At 52.5% G+C, this 26135-nt stretch overlaps 1 protein-coding gene across 21 annotated transcripts in view; it reads right to left on the bottom strand.

Moving 5' to 3' along the window:
* The window catches only part of MICAL2 (microtubule associated monooxygenase, calponin and LIM domain containing 2), a 223007-nt gene that overhangs the window by 77502 nt on the left and 119370 nt on the right, over positions 1-26135 (bottom strand). For 8 of the 21 annotated variants that reach the window (XM_045484534.1, XM_045484525.1, XM_045484531.1 and 5 more), the window contains exons 16-25: positions 24714-24863; positions 23183-23305; positions 21710-21928; positions 21380-21481; positions 20066-20191; positions 15517-15579; positions 10574-10681; positions 9341-9527; positions 8071-8159; positions 6237-6339 (exon numbers count right to left, since the gene is read on the bottom strand). In XM_045484534.1, the coding sequence (XP_045340490.1) occupies positions 6237-6339; positions 8071-8159; positions 9341-9527; positions 10574-10681; positions 15517-15579; positions 20066-20191; positions 21380-21481; positions 21710-21928; positions 23183-23305; positions 24714-24863 (1270 nt within the window). Of the gene's footprint in view, positions 1-2165; positions 3549-6236; positions 6340-8070; positions 8160-9340; positions 9528-9865; positions 10286-10573; positions 10682-15516; positions 15580-20065; positions 20192-21301; positions 21482-21709; positions 21929-23182; positions 23306-24713; positions 24864-26135 lie in introns of those variants that run through there. The other 13 variants (XM_045484539.1, XM_045484538.1, XM_045484541.1 and 10 more) reach the window with 11 other exon arrangements.

Below are 26135 nucleotides of genomic sequence, written 5' to 3'. Positions count from 1 at the left end.
TGCCACAGCAATGAACTCCTTTATTATACACCTAATTCACATTTTCCCTCAGTCTGACTGCCTATTGAATATTTTCATTTTTACTGTTAAGTTTTTAAAATGTTTACGGTCAAATTTGTGTCGTGTTTCTCAAGGTTCTAAGGCTTAGAAAGTCACCATTAAAAAATTAAAAAGAAAAAAACCAAACTAAAATTTAAGGGGTACCTGGGTGGCTCAGTCAGTTGGGCATCTGACTTTGGCTCAGGTCATGATCTCGCAGTGTTGAGTTCGAGCCCCATGTCAGGCTCTGTGCTGACAGCTCAGAGCCTGGAGCCTGCTTCGGGTTCTGTGTCTCCCTCTCTCTGTTCCTCCCCCGCTCACAATCTGTCTCTCTCTCTCTCTCTCATAAATAAATATTAAAAATTAAAAAAAAAAAACAAAATAAGGCTTAGAAAGTTATCACTCCACGATCTAATCAATTCTTGATTCTAACATTTAATTCTATTATTTTACCTTTTTTAAATTTTAAGTCTTTAATCCAGTGTTTCTGGATTAAGAATATTCTACCCGACATGTATGTAGAATGTATCATGCAAAACAAAAAACCCATCCCAGACAAACAAAAACTCATTTCAAATAGGTATGGGAAAGCCCACTTCAACAAAGTTAATTAAGCTTCTTTACTGGAGGACCCCTCAGACACTTTACTATGTTAGTAAGTCTCATGGATCTCCAAGGTTTGGGAGGACCAGCATGACTGCTGTAAACCATTTCTCAAACTGTGTGACTATGGAACTCCTGATTCACAAAGCCCCTCTTGGAACTAGTGTTCCCTTGACACACTCTGGAAAATGTTGCTTTAACCCCACTTTAAATTAAAAAAAAAAAGTCAAAACTGTAAAGTTCCATGAGAATGAGGGCTTTTGTCTGCCTCACCCCTTGTGATATTTCCAGCACACCGTAGATACTCAGTAAATGTTAGGTAAGTAAACAAGTGAGTGTATGTACAAATAAAACAAATCAAATCTAGTGCACGAGACTGAGATACATATAATCCACGATACAGGGAGGGGCAGGGACTTTGTGTGGCTCACTGTTGCCTCCCTAGGACCTAGAATATGTCTAGGGTATGATGCGCGTTCAACAAATACTTGAATGTTGAACATAAATACATATGTTCATATGTTCATATGAATACATAAAGGAATGAATCACTTGCCCACCCTAGCTCCTGACCTGAGTCCCTGACACCCTTTCTTCCATGGAAGAGAAAGAATATCTCACCTGGGTAAGAGTACATGACCCTGGGCAGCTCAGAAGGCAGTTCCGGGAGCCAGCAGCTGAGCTCAGAGGCCCAGAGCCCCAGAAATGCCCCTTCGGCGGAGGCTCATACCAGCGTCAGAAGCCCAGCTACATCCAGCCTGGTGACGGCTGGCATCCCAACCTCGGGAGGTTGAGGACCAGACTTCCCTGGCGCAGTCCAGACTATCCAAGTGAGACTCTGAATCCTTCCCGTACGGGGAGGCCAGCCTGGAATTGGGTCAGAGCCTGCCACGGGTTCTGTCCTCGGAATGGATCTGCAGGCAGAGCTTTGCAGCCTAAGACACTGAGGGACCTGAGCCTCTGGGGACAGGGGAGGTCTCTTGGGATCACAAAACGGCTCTCCATCTGGATAAGCATACTTGCCATGTTCGCTGCTGTTCTGAAACCAGTGTCTGCTCCTTCCTCCTTACCTCTCACCTCTCACTCAGCTGGGCCAGCATAAGACTTGCAAGAATGACCTTTGTCACATAGGAGCCTCACTTAGAGAAAGTTTCCTAAGGAAAGCTCTCCTACTGGTCCATGGTTTGGATGGGGGGACAGGGGCGCGAAGAGCTGTTAAGACAGTCTGTTTCCAATGGCTGACGTGACACCGACCCTCACCCAGCTGTGCCCAGCATCTGCACAGAAAAGTACCATGAGCTTTCAAGAAAGAGACCCCAAAGCCTGGCCCAGGAGCATTGGTGACATTTTCCAAATATTACCCCTGGGTAATATTTCCTTTGAGAGTGCCCAGCGCAGCCCCAGAGAGTCCCGTGTCACCACAGATGCAGGTCCCGCCAGCGGTTTAGGGAAGACGGATCCCCCTAAACCAACCCCGTGTTTGAGGTTGGAGCAGCTTCCACAGCAAAGAAGAGAGGAAACAATGAGCTTTATAAAGAACCATATTTATTTTTCATTTACAGCATCAAATACCATAAATAAAGCTAAACAATGTTTGCCGTGTGCAAAATACAGGGTTCCGTGTGGCACTGTAAATGACTACCAAAGGTCACAAACATGCGCTGCGATGAGATGGGGGGGTGGGGGTGGGGGTGGGGGTGGCTAGCTAAAGAGAAGGCCGAGAGGGAAGAAGGGCTCCCTCTGGTTGACATTTTATAAAGGGAGGGAGACTCTGCAAGAGAAGACAAGACAAGAGCAATGACTTCGTACTGGCTGGAATCTGCACCGATGCGGTGAGCAGCGCAGCATGCGGGGCTGTGCAGACGGGCCGAGAGGTCAGCGTGGCTCGGGGCCGCATGCAGGACAGACACCACCTGCAGCCTGAGCCCCTGAGGCCTGGCCCACAACAGCTCCACCGTACTTGGCACGGTGTTTCTCTTTAAAAGCACTTCGAATGTCCTGCTGCTGCAGGCAATGAGGCGGCAGGGGTGGGGGAGGGGTGGGAAATGTGTTTTGAGCAGAGCCCCGGGGGCGTGGACACGGGCTGCTTCAGGCTTGGGCTGAACGGAGTCATTTCTCAAAGCCACCCCTGGCCTGTGACAATGATTGCTCTAAGTGAAGCTTCTGCATCATCTGGGGCTTTCTGAGCCAAGGACAATAAGAGGAACCACAGCAAAGCCCTTGTGTCTGAAGCTCAGGCTGCAGCAGGGAAGGGGTTTGCTAGGAAAATTGTGATTGTGTGTTCGAAACACAGAGCATGGGTCAGGCTTGCGATGAAGCCTGGGAGCGTTTTTTTTTTTCTCTCCTTCTTTTTCTTTTCTTTTTTTTTTTTTTTTTACATCCTTCCAGAAAGGGTCACCCATGGTTTTGATCAATAATCTTTATACTAGAATCAATTTAAGACACTTGTACGCATGTACTTTTTCAGAGGCTGCTAGATAAAAGAGTTCTTTTCAAAGGTGAAGAGCCCTCTCTGCTGTGTGGTGTCACAGTTGAGGTCACTGTCCCAGGGAGGTAAGTGGCTTCGCAATGGGAAAGGCACGCATGCAGGCCGTACAGGGAGCCGGAGGGAGGCGGGGTATGTCCCAGGTGTAGACCGGGCAGCCGGCTCAGAGGTGAAAAGAATGAAGAATGGCTTCCGAGCGGAGCACCACCCCACGCTGTTAACCCACCATGCCATGGAAGGAGTCCATTAGTATGCGAGACGTTCACAGCACAACCAGTAAGTACCACGGCGGGGAGGACGGGGCGCGGAAAGCGGGTTAGGCATTAGTACCACTCTCTGAAAATCGGCAAGAAAACCAGTCACCTCAGAGCAGAAGTGTGTCAGCCAAGAAGTGGGTGTAGCACTGGAAGGCTGAAACGAACTGATGGCCACAGTGTAAGGTTGGAAAGAGAGAGACAGAAAGGAGAATTTAGTCTGGGGGACAAAGGTAAAAGGCTGATAACACGAAAGGCACAGGAATTGAAGATGAGGCAACCATTAATAAAAGGGGGACGTCCCCGAACAACTCGTTGCTTGCTTTGGTCAGGTGAACCTTTCTGGTAGTGACCACCTCTTTCTCTGCAAGACAGGATCCATGCCCCTCTGCTCTCCACTCAGGGCTACGCGCATCCTCGGGAACCCCCTCCCCCCCCCCCCCCATATCTCTTGGCCCCAATTTTACTCCAGTGTCTCATACTCATTCTCGAATATGCTGGGGAGGCCGAGAGGCATGTGCCTCCTGGGATCCACCATGGGTCTCGGTGCTGCCCACCAGGAAGGTTCAAAGCCTCAGAACGTACAAACATCTCAGGTTTCCGACAGGCACACCCTGTATCACCAGAGTAATTCAAACCAGTCTCTTCATGGCCGTAAAGGACACTCTGAGAGATGCTCACTCGGGCTTCGAGGAGCATTCCGCAAAGCATCTCGGCCCACCCTGAGCCGAAGACAATAGCAATGACACGGCTGCGCATGTGTTCACATCACGACCTCAAGAATTTCCTTTCGGAATCAAAGAATGAAGCAAAAGTTCCTCCCACCACGCGGAATAGTAAAACCCCAGCAAAAATTTGGAAAAACACAACACAAGTCATCAGACTGAGAACAGTTCCAACAAGGACAGAGGTGCCAGTGCCTGTGGACTTGGTCACAGCCGTGCCCCTGTCTTATCCAAGAACTTCAGGGAAGTGTTTGTAGAAATGCCTCTCCCCTTCCTCCTGCTGTATAGAAACCTATCATCGCAAAGCACTCAAGAGCCCTGGCTCCTAACCCATGACAGGTTCCGTCCTTACTTCATCGAGAGGAGACCTCTAGTGTAACGAGGCACAGAGACAGCTCTGGCCTGGCAAATGTACACATCCTGAGCACGCTGGTGGGCCTCTCCCAGCAGCCTCTCCATTGTTCCATTAGACCCAGCAGTGGTCATGTCCAGGCAGAGTGGGGTCGGGGGGGAGCAGAGGCCTCCTCCGGAAGCCCAGAGTGAAGACCACAGGTAGGCTCCATGCCTGTGTTTGCCCTTAATAGGGCATATTTCCTTTGTATCAGTCAACAAACAGCTTCCACCCCCAGCCTCCCCTGCTAGTCAAGACACAGGAGGTCAGACACATTCCTTTGCTAGACAGTGTGAAAACAAATGGTTTCGGGCTGTTTTGACCAAATATGCACAGCAGCCAGGATGTCTGTAAGTAGTGCTCATGGGGCAGATCTCGCGTCCCAGAAATAATACCCTGAGGTGCTAACAAACGCCCTCAGTCCCAAAGGACGTGATAGGAGAGGGCAGATTCCTTCCTCAGCCTGACCGCTATAGACCCTGAGTGGCCTTGGCTCAGTCTGCAGCCTGGGCTGAGGACCTGATAGGGAGTCCCAGGGGTCATGACCCCAGGCATCAATGCCACCAACTGACATAGCTCCTCTTCGACATTGCATCAGCTTGATGGCGCTCCGCATGGTCAGGGGCCAAGGGGCTTCCCACGCAGTGCTCGTTAGTGGGAAGGGATGATGGAGGTTTGTCGCAATCTGCTTGAAACCCCATGGCTCTAAGGCATTTGGCTGTGATTTGGTAGGAGGGGAAAAACCCTTCAGCTCCTATCGTACATCAAAATAAGGCAGCAAAAACACTTTCTGTCCCTCCGGGAGGAGCCAACGACACACTGCCACGTGCTTTTGCAGGCCGTAGGCTCAATTCCACTCTGATCTACTCCTTGCTTCTAAACTGATCATGCTTACGTGTTGCAAAACACTGTCCCCTGTTGACAAGTGGCATTAGGGGACGTACATCTAAAAGCACTGGTCAGGAGGCAGCATACTCACTTCTGCTTCTATAAAAGCCCAAATCGTTAATGTTGCAGGCAGTGACTACGGCAGCTGACTGCAAGGTAGAAAGGGTTTGTAATATCAGTTAAAAACTTCAAACCGTGTTTAGAAAAATTGACACTCATAGCAAAAAAAAAAAAAAAAAAAAAAAAAAAAAAAAAAAACTTTCTCTTGGCTTATTAAAAGTTAAAAATTGAAATGTAAACCTAGAAATGTGGCTCGCTTTGGTATAAAAGGAGGACAAAGCTATAAAAAACATCCTTCATGTCGTGCTGGCCCCAGCACCAGGAGCAGATGCTCGCCCTGACAAAGTCAGGCGCAGGTGGCCAGCGGGAAACTCTTTGGCTTTGAGCGAACTGGTTATTAAAGAATGCTAGGCTTCCTGGCCAGGGCCTTGCTAACTGCAAACACACTGCCGTCTAAGGTGGAAATGTTAGGGCACTTCGGGGGTGGCTGGCATTTCAGTGGAGCTTGACCGGGAAGCATCTGAGCACCCAGTTGCGGATGGTCTCGAGGGACTCCTCAGACTCCCGGTACATGGAAGCCAGGACCTCGGAGAACACCCAGAGGAGCGGGAGCCCGACGCTCAGGAGCTCGTAAGTGTAGCAGTAGTTGTAAGCATTGTCCCTGAAATGAAGGCCGGCTGCACGCAGGAGTCCCCGAATCCAGTTAAGCAGGCTCTGGGGAATGTGAAGCAGGCCCCATGGCAGCCTGAGAGGCCAGCTTAGCGCCTTCCTAAAGAAGGAATTGGTGATACCTGGAGGGCTGCCTTCAGGCGTGCCAATGGCGGCGGCCGCGCAAGAACTTTCCACAGGAGTGTCCCGCCGGGGGGCCTCTTGCTCTCTCCACGTTCCCTCCTCCTGAGAGGGAGCAAAGGGAGGGCATTTAGGCCATGATTCTCACCGAGGACCCCTCCCATGAAGCAGACGAAGAGAGCCAACACAAACTGACGATGGCAGACCCTGCATTTTGCAACCAGCCCCCTCTCCCCCGCCAATAACCTCAGCCCCCAGGCATGGCTGAAGGGGGGCTAAATATGGGCATCGCTTTCCTGGGGCCGAGGTGACCAAGGGGTTCACAGTCCTTCAAAACACACATGTTCTTTACTTTTTAAAAAAAGTTTATTTATTTGAGAGAGAGTGAGGGAGCGAGCAGAGGAGGGGCAGAAAGAGAGGGAGAGAGAAAATCCCAAGCAGGCTCCGCACTGTCAGCGCAGACCCCGACTTGGGGCTTGATCTCACGAACCATGAAATCATGACCTGACCTGAGCTGAAATCAAGAGTCAGTCGCTTAACTGACTGAGCCACCTGGGTGCCTTAAAACACACGTGTCCTTTGAAAAACAAAAAACAAAAAACAAAAAACAACTGTTGAGTGCCTGGGTGGCTCCAGTCAGTTAAGCGTCTGACGTCAGCTCAGGTCATGATTTTACAGTTCGTGAGTTCAAGTTCTGCATTGGGCTCCGTGCTGACAGCTCGGAGCCTGGAGCCTGCTTTGGATTCTGTGTCTGCCTCTCTGTCCCTCTCCACTCGTACTCTGTCTCTCTCTCAAAAATAAACATTAAAAAAAAGACAATGTACACATGTCCTTTGACTCAGAAATCCTACTTGTCATGATCTATTCTAAGTAAATAATTTGAAATAGGGACAAAGACATGCATACAAAGATGCCTGTTGTAAAAATAATTATAAGGTAAAAATATGACACAGGATAAACCTCATTAAATAAATTATCAACCATCTTTTACAGGCATCCAGAATGAGGCTTCAGAAGAATTTTTAATGTTTGGGGAATGGCTCTTGATATACTGCGAATATATAAAAAGAAGGATATAAAAGCGTAGTGATACGATTCCAGCTAGGTTAAGATACATTCACAGAGGGAAAAGTCTGGAAGGAAATGTCACAAAATGTTAGTTATGGGTTTCTCAGGACAGGGTGGTGATGAATGATTTAATTTTCCTTGTCTGCATACGTTCATTTATTTCCCCATTTTTCTAAACTGAGCCTACAGTACGTGTGTAATCAGAACAGGGCTGTAAGTTGTGGGTCCTTGCTGGAGGTGGGTGGCCAATCAGGCGGTAGAGAAGGTATTTGCTAAGAGCTGCCAAAGGGGGCGCTATCACAAACTGTCCAAATATGTAGCAGGCTGTCACTTCGTGGACATCCGAGAGCCTGGGGGGAAAACTTAGGGAAAGGTAGTCTCCACAGAAGGCATCCCTGCATAGAACACTCTGAGGTCCCGAGGGACCCAGGCCGGGGGGTGGGGGGAAGGGGGACCCTGTAGTCTTCACATGGCTGGGCATATAGTCTCAGCCCAGTACCTGGGAAGGCTCTTCCAAGCTCCTCGGGAGAAGCTGGCACCGCCGCTCACCTGGGAGCTGGCCTCTAGAATGGGGTAAGCCCAGAGGCCTGCTGAACAGGCTAAGGAAGAGGGACCCTCCACACTGCACAGCACAGACTCTCATGTTTACCTGTGGGTCTCAGTTCCTCCAAAGCCAGAAACGTTGGCCTAACTTGGAAGAACCCTCGCAAATGAGCTCCTGCCCAGGGGCCTGCCCTGTTTCACCAGCGCTTTCAAGACAAAACATACCTCTCTTTGTTGCTTCAACTCTGCCCGTCTCTTCCTCTGCTGACTGTTGGCTTTACAGTGAATGAAATGAGACTTGCAGAAAAACTTGCCTGTAAAAGAAACACACACAGGCACACACAGGTTTTCTCCTGTAAATGAGAGCTGCAGCAGACACAAGCCAAGGTCAGAAAATACCAATAATGGGAGCAAGCCTAGGAAACCTTAAACTTGGGAAGCAGTTTCTATCACTTGTCTTAAAGCAGCAGCACTGAGATGAGAACCCTTTGCTGCCTCAGAGGCAGGCTGTAACAAGGCGGGGGGAGGGGTGCAGGGATGCTGGGGATGGGGCTGAAACCCTCAGGCACTCCTCAAACCAAACTGAGGCCAAGTCCCTTCCCAAGGCTGGTTGCAAGACTGCAAAACGGACAGCTTTGAGTATCAGTACTGTTTCCAGTTCCTGGTCCTTCCTGGGGCCCCCTGGGAGTGGGAAAGGCTTGGAGCAGATGGCGGCAGTGATGGGGAGGAAAAGACCCAGGTGAGACACACACTGGGTCCCTGGCCACAGCCCAGGACCATTGGGCACCTGCCAGAAAAGCCTGCTTCGTTCACCATTCATTACAAGAGTAATAATAGGGACAGTTAATGATGGTAACAACAAGGAAAACTTCTCCAGGACTCACAATATACCAGACACTATCCTGAATGCTTCCCATGAACGAACTTGTGTGAACCACCTTGCAACAAACTTTTGACCTAAGAACTATTATTACTCTCATTTTACAGATGAAGCGACTGAGGGACCCAGAGGTAACCGGATTCCTAAATCCAGGGTTATACGGCTAGTAAATGGTACATTCTGGCAGGCCGCTTCTCAGAGGGGAGGTTGCTATTATGATTACTTCCATAATACACACTTTATAAATCACAACATTGATATGCCATCATTTGTTGGACCCTTGCCACAAGCCAGGTGCGGTGCCGAGCACGTGACTAGGTTTCCAGGTTTGATTCCCCAACCACACGGGGTGGGGGGGGATGGAAGGTGGTGAGACTGGCTGAGAACGCATATGTAAAGCACTCGGCACCCAGCAGGTGCCGCCTGGTGTAGGACAGCTCCCGGGTGTCCCCAGGCCGCCCACAGGGGACCTGTCTCTCTAGCAGGATCCCCCGGCTCTCTGACCAGCTCTCCTGAGGACGCCGCATTCCTTGGCAAGTGTTGGGCATCCCGGAGCCTCCAGAGCACAGAAGCCCAGGCCGCAGAGCCGTGCCGTCCCGGGCCCCCGGGAGTTACCTTCGTCACTGTCGAAGGCGTAGGCGGCCAGGCGCAAGGTGGAGGCACAGACACTGCAGCGGAAACACTCGCGGTGGAAGAAGTGGCCCTCTGCGCTCAGCCTCTCCATCACATACACGCGCTTCTTACAGAAGTGGCAGGTGTCGCTGCCGCCCAGGTTCAGGGGAAACACCTTCCGCATAGACTCCTAGGAGCACAGGGCAGCGGGAGAGAAGCACTGTGCGTTAGGACGGACACCGTGTCTTGCAATGTGAGGCTGACGCTCTTGGAAATGCCGACCTCAATCGCAGGGACCTTGTGGGCTCCTGTCTGCTGCTCATGTCTCTGCAGCAAAGGGTGAGGTGGGGGAGGAAATGCTCCCAACATAGACCCTGACCCTCCAGGGACTGCGGTCCATTTTGCTCCCATGCTGGCCAGCCGGCAGCAAGGGAGGCCCGGGAGGGGCTCTTCCCAAGGCCGGCTGCTCTGGTTTGGGGGCAGGAGCGGGAAGCCCTCACAAACATGCCTGCCAGGCGATGCGGTCTCCAGGAATCTGTCCTGGGGGTTAAGGGCTGCCCGGGTCTAGAGAGCGGTCCCTGAAAGAATGTTTTCCACATTTGTCCTCCTGCAGTGACTCAGGTCAGGTGAGGAAAGCCTGTGGCATCAGAACTGTTCCAGAGAACTGCAGGGAAGGGAGAGGCTGTGTCCTCTAGCCCCCAGACTGCCAGTCAAATCCCTAAATGCAAGGGGGCAGGAGGAGGAGGAGGGCCAGGCAGCGGTGCACCTGGGGGGTTCTGGATTCCAGGGGGGACACACTCAAAGGAAACCAGAACTGTACGGTCCGATGGCTGCCATTGGCAGCAGGCAGCCTTGTTTGGAGAAGGGAGAATTCGAAGGGAGGAGGGTTTCTCCATTACTGGATTCTCAGTCCAGTGCAAAAGGGCTACTCGGACTGGATGCCCAACACTGATGGTAAGGGGTGCCCGGCTACACGGCTGGCCTGCCCAGCCTTTTCACGGAGCTCTCCAGAGCCCTGGACAGCAGGAGAGAGACCCTGCCTTGTGAAATGACCTCTTGGGGAGCCGAGTGAGGTTCGTCTGTCAGAAAATGCAGCCCCCTCAAACCCCGGCTCTGGTCCAGCCCCTTCTCAGGCCTCCCGTCCACGAAAAGAGGGCCTTGAGTGGGCCAGGCCATCCTCTCTGGGAGGTCAGAGCTGGTGTCTGCGGGTGAAGGTTGAGGGGTGCGCATCCTTACCAGGTCTGGAGAGGTGGCCTGGGTCTTAGGTCTGTGATCATTCATGTACAGATTGATCAGGACTTCAGCCGCGGCCCCTATTCCGCTGGACACTTTCCCTACCGTCAGCTACCCAAGAGCAGACGCAGAGGAGACAGAGACAAAGGTAGAGGCCAGTTAGCACCAAGCAGGAAAGCACGAACAGGCTGGATGTGGGAGAGGGCTCCACACCCACATGCAAATAGCACCCAACATCCCGGGAGAGGCAAAACCAGCCTGGAGCGGGCAGCGGGCACTCTGGAGGTGGAGAGAAGCACAGAAATGGAACCCCGTGGCCCGGGTGAGCCAGGTGACCTGGAAAACTACCACCATGGGGAGGTGCAAGGCCTCCAGGATTCATTAAGTTCCTTGGTTCACAGATGGGGTAAATGAATCCCGGAGACAGGGAGGGATCTATCCAAGGCCACGGAGCACATACATGCAAGATTCGGAACACTTCCCAGGTCTTCTGACCGCCAGCCCGGTGCCCTCACGCACTAAGGAACCACGACCTCACGGACAGACAGCTGGATGGCAGCCGCCCTTCCCCAGAGACCGCCCCTCTTTGGAGGGCTGTGAGCTGCTGCTTCATGAGCAGTGGGCTTTCCCTGCCCCAGACCACACTGGCGGGGGGGGGGGGGGGGGGGGGAAGGGTTAAGTCCCCAACTCCACCATGAACCAGTTCTGAGACTGAGCACAAAACTCTCAACTTCTGAGCTCAGTTTCTTTTGTTCAGTAAAACGGGGAAAATCGTGTCTGTCTCACGGATGTGGGGTAAGAACTGAGGGAGAGAATGTATATCCAAGCGCCTGGTGCTTTGAGGGCGGAGCCAGGATGAGCTAGATGAGCTAGACTCCTCCCTCCCTGCTTCCTGAGTTCAGCAGGTCCCAGCCTGCCTTGCAGCCTCCACACCCCTAGGGAGCAAGGGTGGTGTCTGATCTGAGTCGCCCTGGGCCTACAGAGCGGTGACTGAAACAGGAGTGAGGAGGCAACAAGAGTGTACTTGACAGCGGGCTCCAGACGGCGGTGCCCAGAGGCCCCAGGCTGGTATTGGCAAGATAGCTCCATGTGGGCCCTGGGCATCACGGCCTGGTCTCGGGTACCTGTGCTTTGGAAGGCATGGTGGCCATGCCCACCTGTCTGGGTCCCCATCAATGTGCCTTGGAGCTGGGGCAGCTGCTGGAGTCCAAGCAGATAGGGCATAATCACACAGACACCCTCTGGTAAATCCCAACCTGCTCCCCCTTTCCCACCAGCTACGAAAGGCCACCCTGGGAACACTGTAGTCTCCTCTTCAGAGAGGCACACACCACAGTAAGGGATTCTGAAAATACTGTTTCACATCCCAGGATTCCAGAAGGAAGCAGGCTCCAGACCCTCTGCGGCCTCTGTATCCAGCTTCTGGGAGTGGCACAGGCAGACGGCTGTTGCAACAACGAGCAGCTGTGATGTGTGAGGTTGAAGGAATGCCCTCAATCTAAACCCAGGACTGCTCCTGGGAGGCCACATCTAATCTGCTACAAGAGGCTCAGATATAAGGCAGGAAGTTCCGGGAACGGCAAAGCCAATGGGCAAATGGCAGCAATTCTCCACCTCCTGATAGCAGCGCCCATACTCAGAGCCTTGGCCAACTCATGGGATTCCTGCAAGAGCACAGCCACTATACGAGGAAGAAGAGGGAAGGATGCCAAGCAGGTGGGGGAGAGTGAGGCTCTCTCCCCGAGGCTCCTGCTCCCTTTCTCATCAAGGAAGCCCTAACACTGACAGCCGCTCTGGAACAGTTGCGCCGACCACGTGTGGGTCTTGGGGTTGTAGGGAATACGGCCGTGGGTCTGTGAGGTAGGGTGTCTGACCTCACGCCTCAGACAGACGGGGCCCCTCCAGGCTTTACAAAGCCTGCTCCTTCCTAGTAGCAGCAGCTGCCAGGCCACTTACCCCATACCCATTTCACCCTCCAAGCTGGCCCAGCCTGGGAGAGGTTAGGATTCTGCTTCCAGGCACACTTTCTGCCATTTGCAGGATTTTGCCAATGCCAAGGAACTTGGCTCCTGTTTCCGAGAAGGGTTCAGGTGCACGGGCGCAGGACAACAAGCCTTTGTTCCTCTGTTGTTGCACCCCCCAGCGGGAACCCCCAACGCGGGTCCCTCAGACAAAGGCTGTAGAATACCAACTACTTCTTGGGGTTATATCAAGACAAAGAGGGGAGGGAAGACAGCGGAGGTGAGATTTACCCGCCTGCCCACACTGCCCTTGTGGGGCTGCCTCCAATGGCCCAGCGTGTGAACTGGCTCTGAGGCACTCTCCCAGAAAGACTCCACGGCGATGCCATGATACCCACGCGCAATTATTGCCTCCCTTGAGTTAGCAGAGACTGAGACTGTACTTTCCGAGGCTTTAAATACAAGCCCCTAATGGGACCTTATTAACCACTTAGCTAATAGGCACTTTGTACTGCTGAGCTTTTGTGCAATCCTGACTTAAGGAGCAATTACAGAAGCCTGCTGAGGGCTGTAAGGTTGCTGGTGGGTGTCGCCAAACACATCTGTGTCGTCATGGGCCTGCGTGGTTCTTCTACCAGGATAGGGCACCATCCAGGGTCACCTGGCCAGGTAATCCAGGATAAAGACAAAACTGGTCTTTCAGTATGGGCCATAAAGTCTCCTTTCTCCCAGTTGCAATCACAGACCCCACCCCATTTCAGAGGCTTTGCCAAGAATAAGGAAAGCACCCTTAAGAAAGCGGCATTGGGTCTGCATGTGCCCCTCCCAACCTGATAGAAACCATCCCAGGGTCACCACTGGCCAATACCAAGAAGTGGGCTGGACTTTCTGGAGAGGTCACAAGGAGACTAGGAGATGGAGAACTAATCTCAAGAGGTGGGGGGGGGGGGGGCGGGTGGCCAGAGGCCTACCCTCGATGACCAGTGTGGAGGCAAACATTGCCTTGGGGATTATGGGTTCTCTTCTCTATGTTTCTTGTTAACAGGATACCTCATTGGCTCTAGAAGATTGAGGACATGACCAGACAGACATGTGCTAGCTCACTGCTCCTCAAACAATCAGTGGTAAATGACCAGGTTTTACTTTAAAAAAAAAAAAAAATCTCTAATCTATTGTGACCTGGTATTTTTGGACACAACACCAGGGAATTGCTAGAGATATGATTGTGCACTTGGTTGTATGGCAATGCCACACTGCTCTACAGGTGTCTAATGCTCACTTTCACTTGCTGTGCTCACTGGGTCACAGACCAGTGCCTGCCCAGGGACCACACTTGGAGTAGCACTGCCCCAGCCAACCAAGGAATTACTAGGCTCTTGGGAGGCTGAGAAATAGAGAGATCAATTTGTAGAGAAACTTCCAGAAAACTCATCCTGGTATTGACCTCAGAGCGAGATTCAGGGGTTCTCAACAAGGAGATTCACCCACTGAAAGACCTCCGGAGGACTAGTCATGAGGACAGCTGACAACTCAGGAGAGTTTGGCCAAATAAAAAGATTTAGCCAAAAATGATCCCATCCCAGTCACTAGTTTTTAAAGAACTGGTCATTTCGGAGGGCTGTGGGGCTGCTTTTGCAAACCTTTATGTATCTTTCAATATTCTTATAATTTTGAAGAATCAGAGTATTTCTTACTACCCTCTTTCCTCTGTTGAATTCTAATTATTTTTTGGTTAATTGACTAGAACAAGCTGGAATGGCTGGACACTTCCAGCAGGCCAACATCTCACATTCCATTAGAATAATCTCACATACACCATTTCCCTTCTGTGAGCCTCAGCTGCCCCATCTATAAAATGGAGAGACCACCTCCATCCTTGCAGGACTGCAAAAAAGGGTCCCCATAGAACCTGGGCCACACCTCACATGGCACTGGGCTCCCAAGAAGCACTTGGCAGATAGTTCAAAGCACTGCCGTTGGGGTGGCTTTTCACTTCCATGTTCTGGAACTTCTTCTCTCCTTTCTTAGATGGCCTTCACTCTGAAAATCTCTAGGTTGCTTGGGTTCCCTCCTCTGTATGAGTAAGATCAATACAGCCCAGCCAGGGTGAGTGTACCGGCTTCTCTTCGATGAGTCAAACATGGTGACAGGACTGTTGTCACCAGCACCGATCCCAGAGGCTGCAGCAGATGGCTGGACACCCCCCCCCCCCCAAAGGAGGCAACCCTGGCAGCCTGAGCTCAGAACAGGACAAGCCTTTCTCACCCTGCTCTCCACTCCCTTCTGGTTTGCACTCGCTAATGTCATCACTGTGTTTTACTCATGTCTACACTCCGGGCACAGGGCATGTGCTCTGAAGGAAGGAGGAAACAGGTTCCTGGGCCCATCTGTGGCCAAACAATGCTAACGTCCCCCTCCACCCCCCCACCACCTTGGGCCTGGAACTCAGCCAAGAATACCAGGTGTCTGGGCTGGGCTTCTCCACAGAGCTGGGCCCCCATGACCACCTGGCCTGCTGTGAACATCATGAGGCCCACACGGTTCAGGCAGGGTGAGGAGGTGTTTCCAGGGCCTCCAAGCTGAGGGTTCACTGGAAGAGGAAGTTTTGACAGGCAGGGCCAGAGAAGGTCTCCTGGGCATATTTGGGCTGACACTCCTCTCTGAGGAGTCCCTGCGTGAGGAATGTCACAGGACAGGTGGTGGGCCTACATGCCCAGGGATACGCTCAGGGCATGGGGGAGAGAGGGCAAGGATCGAAACCACCTTGTTTTGAGGAGGTCCAGAAATTACACCCTCGGAGTTGAGACTCAGGCAGGCCTTTGTGGCTGTGACCTCCCAGTGGGCACCCACATCTGCACCTGTGTCCACTGGTGCCAGGCACCGTGCTGTGCCCATCCGTGTGCAATGCTCACGGCCTTGCGAGGTGGGTCTCATAATCCCCCTTCGCAGATGGGAGAGCTGAGATTCAGGGAGGCTCTAACTCACCTGAGGCCGCACTGTTCTTAAGTGGCTGGGATGGAAATGGAAACCTGAAGGTGACTTCTTTGCCTTTAGAAAGAGAGGAATCAACATGCATTTCAGGTAAATGAGCTTTCTTCCGGAATTCTCCTCCACTGGGGAAAGAGTATGTTTACTGGATCCTTCAGGCATGTTACATTGGTCAGTTTATGGCATTATTCCTGTCACCCTCAGGGCTAGCTGTCGTCACCTCCATTCTATAGGTTGGGAAACTGAGGCGCTGAGAGGCCCACCAACTCATCCAAGGTCACACAGTGAGTACTTGGTGTTCTGAACCCAAGTGCGACCTAAGCTCATATTCTTCTCCCTACAGCGCCCTGCCTCCCTGAGACACACCAGCACTCTGCTAACTAAAATTCCCCATGTTGGGATACCCATAGTACACTTCCAAAGGCACTCTTATCTCAGGAAAAAAGAGAAAGATGATGAGGCTGAAGGAGGCCTTGAGATCTAGGCTTGTCTCAAATGAAACAAAGACATAGCAACCAGCCAAGACTCACCTAGCTTTGCTCCAATGTACAAATCTCTGCAGCAAACCCTGCAAATCAAGTTTCGGAACAAATAGCCCCATGTAGAGAAAGCTCCTTTTGTGATGCGCATTGCTCTTCTGACCCAGGAAGACTGACCCACAGTCCCCTCTTGCCCCGCTGCACAAACACTCAGCCGCCATCTTGTTCTCACAAGAGCTCACCAGCCTTGGCAAAGGACTGGCAGTCATGCCCCCCTGCTTGAAAAGAGAAGTTAACTAATGGTTGATTGGGGGCCAGTACCACCACAGGAGGGCCGGTCTGATGGGACGGATGAGTCAAATGGTGCTGGGAACATACGAGTGGACATGATCCCTAGACCAGTCCTTGGAAGACAAGACTCTGGTAAGGATCTAGATCCTAAATGAGAGGACCTAAGGAAGCCATGTGACACCATTCAGGCCAAACTCCCAGTGGCATCACTGAATCTTAGAGCAAAATATCCACCTGAGAAGGCAGGCAAGTGGAATCTGAAGGCAGAGCCCTGGCCACATCTCTCGGAACTGGTGATCCAAGTTTGTATCCCTGTGAGGAACACGTGGTCCTCATACGAGTTTGGCTAGGTCTGCTCCCAGGTGGAGGTGGCTATCCCTGGATCCTCAGAATTGGAGTGTAGGGCTCTAGGGCAGGAATAGAGACACGGTGCCTGCCTGGAGTTTGCCAGGGACCAAACATCAGTCTCTAAGTGCATTTTCCTTCCTCTGGCTTCCCTGAGTGGAGGCCAGCTTGCGGCCCTGGGCAGTGAGAACAGCCCATAATCTGCTGGAAAGAAGCACTGAGGCCTCAGGCTCTCTCCAGGGGAGAGGCTCCCGGAGCTCCTTCAGGACTGAATGAAGTGGTTTGTCACCAGGCTGTCACTTACTTTAAGGGGCAGCCAACCCTCTCTTCAGAGGAGGCCATCACCCTGCCAGATTCTGTACATGCACAAAGTCCAGTGTTGAATCAGTGGTAGGGTGGGGCCCAGGAGAGGGAGGGATATTGGTGGTGTGTGTGTGTGGGGGGGGGGAGTACAGGGCCACTGGCCGTATCCTCTCCAAGAATGCTTGAAACTTGGAATTCACCACTCATTCCTAACTGCCTACAAGGGCTTCACAGTGAGATCTGAAGGGTATTGTGAATGCTGAGTCCAAATTGGGTCCTTTTTACAAATGGAGAAACCAAGGCACAAAGAAGGTGAGTGGCTTGCCCAATGTCCCAGGGTGGCCCTTTCTAAGAGCTCTCCACTCACTGCCAGCCACCCTATGACAGGCACATCAGCCTGTAATTAATAAGCTCAATTATACTATCGCCTGATGGTCAAGGCTGGCTAGAGAAATGGAATAAGAATAAGAAATACGGGTGACTCTTCTACCACAACCTGGTAGAAACAAGGAACAGAGCTGTAGGGGGAGCAGAGGTCCTGAGATTGGCCATCCCAAAGCCCACTCTACTCGCAGTTCTCCATGCTCCATGTGGAGCTCTATGCGGTCACAGCCTCCGGGCTGGTGCCTCTGACAAGGACTCCATTCACACTGGGCTGGGGTCAGGAGGGCTGGGTACCAGTCGCATCTCTGCACCTTTGTTTTCCTATCTGTGGCTCTACTCTCGCTCAGTTCTCTTTCCCAGGAAGAGCCCTCCTACCACTCCATTTTAAATTCCTACCCATCCCCAGCCTGCCAGGTCCCTGCTACCTGCTATAATGTTTCCATAGGATGTACTGTCTTGTCTTCTGATGTACTGTACAGTTTATTTACATATTATATTATCGTTGACCATTTATTTCCACCTACAAGGACATAAGCCTCACTGGGGAAAGAATGTAACTCCATTGATGCCTATCCCAAGAGCCTGAAGTGCCTAACACTGAGCTGTCTGTTGTTTAATAGATGTTTGTTGAATGGCTGAATGTTCACTAACTGCCTTGCTTCATGGGTGACATTGGTTTAAAGCTCCTTGAAGAGCCCAATGGAGAAGCAGCCGAGGGCTCCAGTGGAGCATGATGAAGATGTGACGGGGCACGTGCCTATTGACGTTGACAGACGTGACAGAAGTGCCTCTGTCAGACCCTGGTGGCCTCGCCAGCACTTAGAGATCAGACACCTACTAGAAATCGAGTCAGGAAACTTGGGAAGGGTGGTAGCTTTTCTTGTCCCAGCTCTGCCCTCAGGCCAGGCCACCATGAGCATGAAAGAAAAGCAGAGACAAGAAGGGAGCTTGACCAGGGCTAACTGAAGAGGGGCTGAGCAGGAGAGAAGCACGGTGTGGGCCTGGCTGCCCAGCCAGGAGCACCAGCCACTGCCTGCTTGTGCCCAGGCAACCTCGCCCCTTCTCGTCCTGTCATGGCTGCCACAGCAGCAAGTACCGTCCCCACCAGGGGAGGCTCCTCTCCCGAGCTGGGCAAAATGGCTGCTCCGCAGCCTTGGTGATGGTGATGACAAAACTGCCAGTCTCCACCCAGAGAGCTCACTATCACATGAGCCAGGAACCACTCTCTTGTTGATGAGAAAATACGGAAGCCCAGATAGGTCAGGAGACTTAAGGTCAAACAGCCGACCAATGGCTGACCTGGAACAAGACGCTAGGCGTCTTGGCTATGGCTATCTTCCGTGGAGCTGGAGGTGTTTGTGTTTCTCCATGTCACCTCTTGCTGCCCTTCCAGGGGGTCATTCACACCCACGACTGGGACTGTGGAGGAGTGGGGGGCTGATAATATTCCTTGCTCCTTTCTTAGTGACGTTCCCTGTATTCTTCTCCCCACAGCAGTGGGAAGTCACTGGGGGTGGGACTCCCATACAAACCAAGAGACAGCTCCTCTTGTACACTCAGGTAACATCAGGTGTTTGAGCTTTAGCCTTAGCCTAAAGCATGGGAACAAAAGAGCAGTAACTGTGATGGGGGACATTCAGCCTTGCACGCCCAGATGAGCCTGGGGAGCTAGATGGATCAGATGTGTTCAGAGGAGCACAGTTTGCAAGGAAGGGACCAAGCCTCTTCATGAGCAACAGCTAGACAAAGTGGGCTTCACATCCATTTTCAGGCTCATCTACTCTAGGGGCCAAGCTTCCCAGAGACCAGCCCTCTACCACCCCCACCTGGCAGTGTTCTCAGCATACTCAGTGACAGGAGGACAAGGGGGAAACCAGAAATTCCTCCACAACCACAATCTAAAAATTGTTCAAGGGCGCATTTCATTATCTACCTAAAGTTCGCTCCCTACCTCCGCTCCAAGCCGACCTCTGCACTGCTACCTGAGTCAGCCTTCTAGAACACAGAGCAGTGGCTTCTGTGGCTATGAGAGGACGGAATGAAACCCCTTAACACCAAGAGTAGACTGACTCTCACCCTCATCCTCCACACTCCCATAAATACTTTTATTCCCAAAGCAAGTTACACCAGAATTCTCTTTCCATTCATGCAAGCCCTGCCTGCCTTCCTCTGCACATGCTAGACCTTTCTGAAATGCCCTTCCCTTTCTGTGTAACCTTCGACACTTGTTTCCCATATTGCCTACTCTGTGAATCCTTTCCAGACTTCTCCCCCTCCCTGGGTTCCTATAAACTTGCCCTTTCTGTGCCTCGGAATTAATGGATAGTGTTGACAAGTAGTAGGTTCGCCATGTGAAGCTGCCATTTTGCTAGGTCAAAAACAACCAAATACTGGCCATCTCTTATGTAACATGTTACTCATTTCTATGCTGCTGTGCTGTTCATCATCAAAACTGGAGTAAAAGGACCGTGCCACCCTCCCCCTGTTTCGGCATCCGGCACGCGGTGGCATATGGTGGGCGCCAAGATGCACAGCATCGTTCGGCAAGTTTTTGTGTGCTGCCTGTTCTGCTTTGGGGCTTGCTTCAACACAAAAACAAACGAATCCGGGACTGCTGTAAAGCATCTTACAAACCCTCATCGCCTCCAAAGCAAGCTCCTGGCGTTTGTCTGCACAGGGTGGGCAGAGGAGAAGATCTCAGAACATGCAGAGGGTGGGGGAAGCTAATGGTACGGGGCGACTACCTTTCTGGCAGGAGAAACAGAGTCAACAGTCGATGGAGAGGAAGTAGCAGCAGGATCAGGAGATGGAAGGCAGGAGGGAGAAGCCGGAGGGTGTTCGGGAGACAGATCTTTAGAAAGTAGTTTATTCTGCACAGAACAGAAACAGAGGAAGCTGTGATTATCCCTGGGGCGTGCACCGTGATGCTCGCCTCCACAGTGCAGCCCCATGCCTACGCATTCAAGGATGGGAAAAGAAATCCAGGCCTGGGTCTCAGGACAAAAAAGAAACCTCAGTCTTTGGAGCCCAGCGGGACCGCCTGGCTCCTGGGTACACGGCATTCTGCTACAACTATTCCGGCTCCCTCGTCACACCAAAAGAGCTGCAGCCGCTCCGTCCTAGTCCTGCGTCCGTCTGCCGCAGATACCAGCGCTAACACCTGACGCTCTCACTCTGGAGTTTGGGGTCATGTAGCAGCTGCAAACTTAGGAAAGGAGAACCCTGGGCTACTGTGGAGGATGGCCCCTGGGCCCCAGAAGTGAACTAGATGCAAACCATCCCTCCGCTGTCAGTGACTCTGCCAAGAAGCAGAGGACACAGGTCTGGAGGAGATGGAGTGAAAGCAGCAGAGGGGTTATGTCCTAGGGACCAGGCTGCCTGCGAGCGGGGGGCGGGGGGGGGGGCGCCTTTCGCACACATCCACTGTGGGGACCTCACTATCAGCTCTTCCCGCTCCTCACCAGCCCTCGCTCTTCTCTTCAGTGAGTTTCGAAAGGAGTACCTGGCCTGCAGGGGGCTGTGCTTCCCATTCTCAGGCAAAGCCATTCTTCTTGGCTGATGCTGCCTTTTGGGAAAGCAGAGCACAGGTTACAGCCTGTGCTTGGCCCCATCACTCAGGATCTCCCTGGTTGGGGCCACGGGGAGATTCCCCCATCATGCCTCCCAACATCATGAGCAACTTGTCCTTCACAGTCAAGTCACTGTGATGTGATTCCTGACAGGCCAGCTCTCCTTCTCCGTGTTGACTCTCAGGACGCTCAGAGCCTACTCGGACCCCTCTAGAATCTAAAAGCATTCGGTTCTGCTTCCTTTGACCTGAGCCCACTTTACTACCTCGCTTTTCCCTTTGTCATGATTTATCTACGTATTTTTGCATCCTCTCATGTGGGTCTTTTTTAGACGTCGGTCCGAGTTCTTGCAAAGTCAATAGCTCCTCATGCCGTGGAAGGAGGAGGGGGAGGGTCTGAAGCTGCACAGACTGAGTCGTGGTCACTTTGCTGGATGTCCAACATGTGGATCCCTGGGCGGGGAGGGGGCTCTGAAAGCCCCTTGTTTACCTGTGGGAAATCCCCATGTTCAAACATAGAGGCAAGGTGAGCCGCCTTCTCCTTAATGTTCTTTTTGTGAAATTCCCTGTTGGCCAAGTTCTGAGCCCTCTTCTGCAGGCCAGGTGAGAAAGAGGAAAGAAAAAGAGACAGTGACAGAGACCGTGAGGGTCAGGAGAGAGGTTGGGGGTTTGGGGGGAGGGGCAGGCTTGTCTTGGCAGGACGGAAGGGACAGGGAGTGAAGAGGAAGAGGAGGAACCCACTGTGGGCAGAGGGAGGAGGGGAGGGAAGGAAGGCACCCCCAAACACAGGCAGAGGAGGGGCACGGAGCAAGGCTTTCACCTGGAGAATCCTGTCCTCCACTTGCTGCAGCCGCCGCAGCACCCCAGAAAGGGCCAGCGCTCCCTGGCAGGCAGGGGGCAGAGCAGGAGAGCTTCCTGGCCCACCCAGCTGCAGGTCAGACTTGGCTCTGGCTCTCCAGGGTCTGCTCGGGCACTCGCAATCAGCAGACACTTGCTTTAGCTCTCGGAGCACGTGCCCCGTCACAACCACCGAGGGGAACTGGGAGAGAAGGAAAATCAAGCTTCCTTCCCGACTGTGGCCCATTCACACCCACCCCACCATAAGCCATCCCCAAGCTGACCAGGGGCAGAGGGCACGGCAGGTGCCGCCGTCAGTCAGATTCCCCGCTAACCCGGGGTCCCGACTCTCCACCGTCCGACATCCTCAGTAACGATACACAGTCTCGGACCTCCCCCCAAACTCACCGGATCAAGACCTGTACGAGGCTGGTCTCAGTCCCAGCTGCACCCTGAGGTCACCTCGGGCACTTAAAAAAAGTAACTCAAGTTTGGCCCCACCCCCCGGGGGTCTGGTTTAATTGGTCTGGGGTGGGTTCCAGATATTTCTGAAAAACTCTCTAGGGGCGCCTGGGTGGCTCAGTCGGTTGAGCGTCCGACTTCGGCTCAGGTCATGATCTCACGGTCCTTAAGTTCGAGCCCTGCGTCGGGCTCTGTGCCGACAGCTCGGAGCCTGGAGCCTGCTTCGGATTCTGTGTCTCCCTCTCTGTCTGATCCTCCCCTGCTCGCTCTCTCTCAAAAATTGGTAAACACTAAATTACGAAAAAGAAAGCTCTCTAAGGTGATTGTGACGCTCACAGACAGAAAGCCGCTGGAACACATCCACACGGGCCTCGCTCGGCCTCCACCACCTGGAGCGACACAAAACTCCTGGTGCTGACGAGCTGCTTCTGAGTACTGTGGTCACAACAGTGTTTCTGTTCCAATTCCAAACCCAGAGATGCTAGCTGGAAAAAGCCTCAGCCCGCGGCTGCCAGTCGCCTCCCCGGCCCCAGCCGGTCCTGGTCTGCTCGGACACCGGGGGAGGCCTTCGCCACATCCCAGCCTCACCCCTCCAATGGTGCGCAGCCAACCGGTCACCTGAGCTCGGCCCGACACCACTGCCACTTATCCATCCGTTTCGAAATCTGCCTATTCGAGTGGTCTGCAAATAAAGCTACGTATCCCGGAGCTTCGCACAAAATCCCCACGCGGTACAGCCGGTTCTCGCCCGAGCAGATGCAGCATCGAGGGCGTAGTCGTTGGGCAGATGTTACTCCTGACTGGCAGGTATTTCCAGATGCTGCATGCCTGGTTAGTCTTACCTATAAGGGCGGTCACCCCAAGTTGTGTCTGCCTTCCCAGAGATTCTACAGTCAGCCCTACATGGGCTGCACAGCCAGCCACTGACCCCGCCCCTCGGGGTGAAAGTCCCCTCTGACTTCAGCACGACAGCGTCCACTGGAAGGAGCCCTACCTGCCTTTTCAGAGGAGGTGATGGGCCGGGTGTGGGCTCCTCCGGCCGGGGGCAGCGAGAGTTAACAGGTGGGTCAGAGGAAGAGCGCAGGACAGGCTTACCTATCCCTGAGATGCGGCATTCCTGGGAGGAGGAAGGGAAGTCCAAAAAAGCAGCCACGGGAAACATGAAGGAAAAGGTGAGTCAGACTGAGAACTTGGAGGGAGGAGAAGAGAGGTGGGCAGAGACAGCACCCCTGCAAGCTGGGCCTTGCTGGGAAACCTGAACCCTGGCTCTCCGTCCATGTGAACAACAAGTCCTGGAGTCCCCTTCTCTTGGACAACGTGTAAATCCCAGGGAGGCCTTGCTCTTGGCTTAGACCCGGGGCACTGGGCCTGTGCCGCCAGGCCATGCCAAGCCAGGGTGGCCAGCTCTCGAGTCCTCCTGGAACTGGCAAAGCTCCCGGGACACTAGATGCTACATTCCTTCTGATGGAAGAGAACCCTCAATGACACTTGGGGACTTCTAGGGGCAAAGCCTCCAGAAGGGGCAATTGAGAGAAAAAAAAAAAAATTCAGAGAATTGTTAAGTCTCCGGAAAACGGCCCCCTTATAGCAACAAAACTTGGCTCCCTGGGGAAGGTCGGTTTGTCCCGGAGGGGGCGTGGTCCACCATCAAGGCCAGACAGACATTTATGATTGCCTGTAAACCCAATCAACCAGGTGTTCTCTAAAAGAGAACCAACCCCCTCATCCCAAGCTCTTGTAATTTGACGGCTGCATGCCAAAGGAGTTCAGGGGAGCAAAATGAACCTCATGCAGCTCAGACCCCAGAGTCAGAGTCTGGAGAGCAGTCAGCGCAGTGTGCAGCCTGGCCCACGGCATTCTGCCTCTTTCGGCCTCACAGCCACCCCTGCTCAGACACAATGGTCCTGCTAGCCTGACCTCAGTGAACACGGGAGAGGGGATGCCAGAGAACCCTTGGGGAGGGCTGGTCCCCCGGAGCTTAGACCCGCGACTCAGTTTCCCCTGGTTTGCACATGTCTTCTCACTCTGGCCTTAGGCTCCTCGGCAGCCGGCATCTCAAAGATGGCTGCAGACCAAGTCATGGTTACAAGGTGGAACCAAATTCTGGATTTCTCCTCCAGTGCAGAAGAGGCATCAGCAAACTATGGGCCCCGGGCCAAATCTGGCCTGCCGCCCGTTTTTGTAAATTCGGGTTTGTTTGCACACAGCCACGCACATTTGTTTAGGTATTGCCCCTGGCTGCTGTCATGCTACAAGGACAGAAATGAACTGTCGCGAGAGAGATAGCATGGTTCCCGAAGCCTAAAATATTTGCTAGAGCCTAAACTTGCTATCTGGTTCTTCTTGGAAAAGTGTGCCGACTTCTGATCTAGAAGGAGCGCCAGTCTCACCCGAGCCAGGCCTGGCTGGCCTACCTGAAGATCCACCACTAGCCTCAACTGGCTTCTGCTTCTGGTTTCTGCTGGCTTCTCAGCAGGTTCTGGTCACCAGGAAGGCAGGTCCAGCGAGCATCTGACAGGACTCACCTGCTTCACGAGCGAGGGGTTCCGAGAGTTCTCCTCAAACTTGGCCAGCAGCTGACTTGCCATGGACTTGACTTTGTTCTGATTTCCACCTTCTTTATTGCTGCCGCACTCTTGACTGGAGCGCAGGCTCCGGCTGGAAAAGGTTGAAGGCTGCAAAGGCCAAATTGAGTACATTGGTTGTTGGATCCTGGCACCCAGATATCAGGAAGGGGCCTGGGGACTCAAGACGGGGGACTAGTTTCCTGAAGAAGGACACCATGGTCCGAGGAAGTGAAGCAGAAGCAGGAGGTGATGCCCATTGAGACAATGCTCATATCTTCCCAAAGGACAGGCACACCCACCTGGGAGCCAGACAGGGTTTAAAAATGGACTCACTTCCTAGCCCCGTGACCTTGGCAATTTACTTAACTTCTCTGAAGTGTCCTCATCTGTAAAATGGGAGCATAACCCACTTCCTCTGGTTGTTGGAAAACTCCAATACAATAATGAAGTGACAAGCAGAACAGTTTTCCAAATACACCATGTGGCATCAGAGGTGAAGGGTCAGGGGAGTGGGGGTGAGGAAGCAAGAGGCAGTATCAGTCAGGCAAGGCACGGGCCTTGGGCTTCTTTCTCCTCTCTCCTCTGCACCCCAATCCCAACTTCAACCAGCCCTTCTCTGTTGTTGCTATCTTTAAAAAAATACCTTTTAATCTGGAAGTAATTTTATTTTTTTAAGTTTATTTACTTATTTTGAGAGAGAGAGAGCAGGGGAGGGGTGGAGAGGAGAAAGAAAATCCCAAGCAGGCTCTGCACTGACCTCACGGAACCCAATGCGGGCCTCGATCCCATGAACGCTGAGATCATGGCCTGGGAGCTGAAACCAAGGGTCAGACACATAACTGACTGAGCCACCTAGGCGCCCCTAGAATAATTTTAGATTTACAGAAAAGCTACAAAGATGGCACAGGTAGTTCCTATATACCCTCACCCAGATGCTTCTAATGTTAGCATCTGGAATAAGCATACTACCAATCCCAAAACTTAGAAATTAACCCGGCACAATTCTATTAGGTAAGCTAGAGACTTGATTCAGACTACTCTAGTTTGCCACCAATGTCCATGAGATTCTAGGGTACCAGTCAAGGTCCCACATGGCATGTGGTTTATCACGCCTCCTCAATCACCCTCATCTGTAAGAGTTTCTCCATCTTTCTTTGTCTTTCATGACCTTGACAGTCTTGAAGGAGACCGATCAGCTATTTTGTACAGGGTACCTCAAGCTGGGTTGGTCTGCATGTCTCCTCATGATCAGAGTAAGGTTGTGGGTTTTGGAGAAGATGCCACGAAGGTCAGAAGTGTCCTTCTCCTTGCTTTATATCAGGGTAGGTGCTATCAGTGTGACCATTACTTGGTTATGCTGTTTTATCAAAAGGTATTCCA

The sequence above is a fragment of the Leopardus geoffroyi genome, chromosome D1 (assembly GCF_018350155.1).
Source record: "Leopardus geoffroyi isolate Oge1 chromosome D1, O.geoffroyi_Oge1_pat1.0, whole genome shotgun sequence".
NCBI classification, from domain to species: domain Eukaryota; kingdom Metazoa; phylum Chordata; class Mammalia; order Carnivora; family Felidae; genus Leopardus; species Leopardus geoffroyi.
Note: the sequence above shows the minus strand (reverse complement) of the source record. Positions and strands in the feature narration are given on the sequence as shown.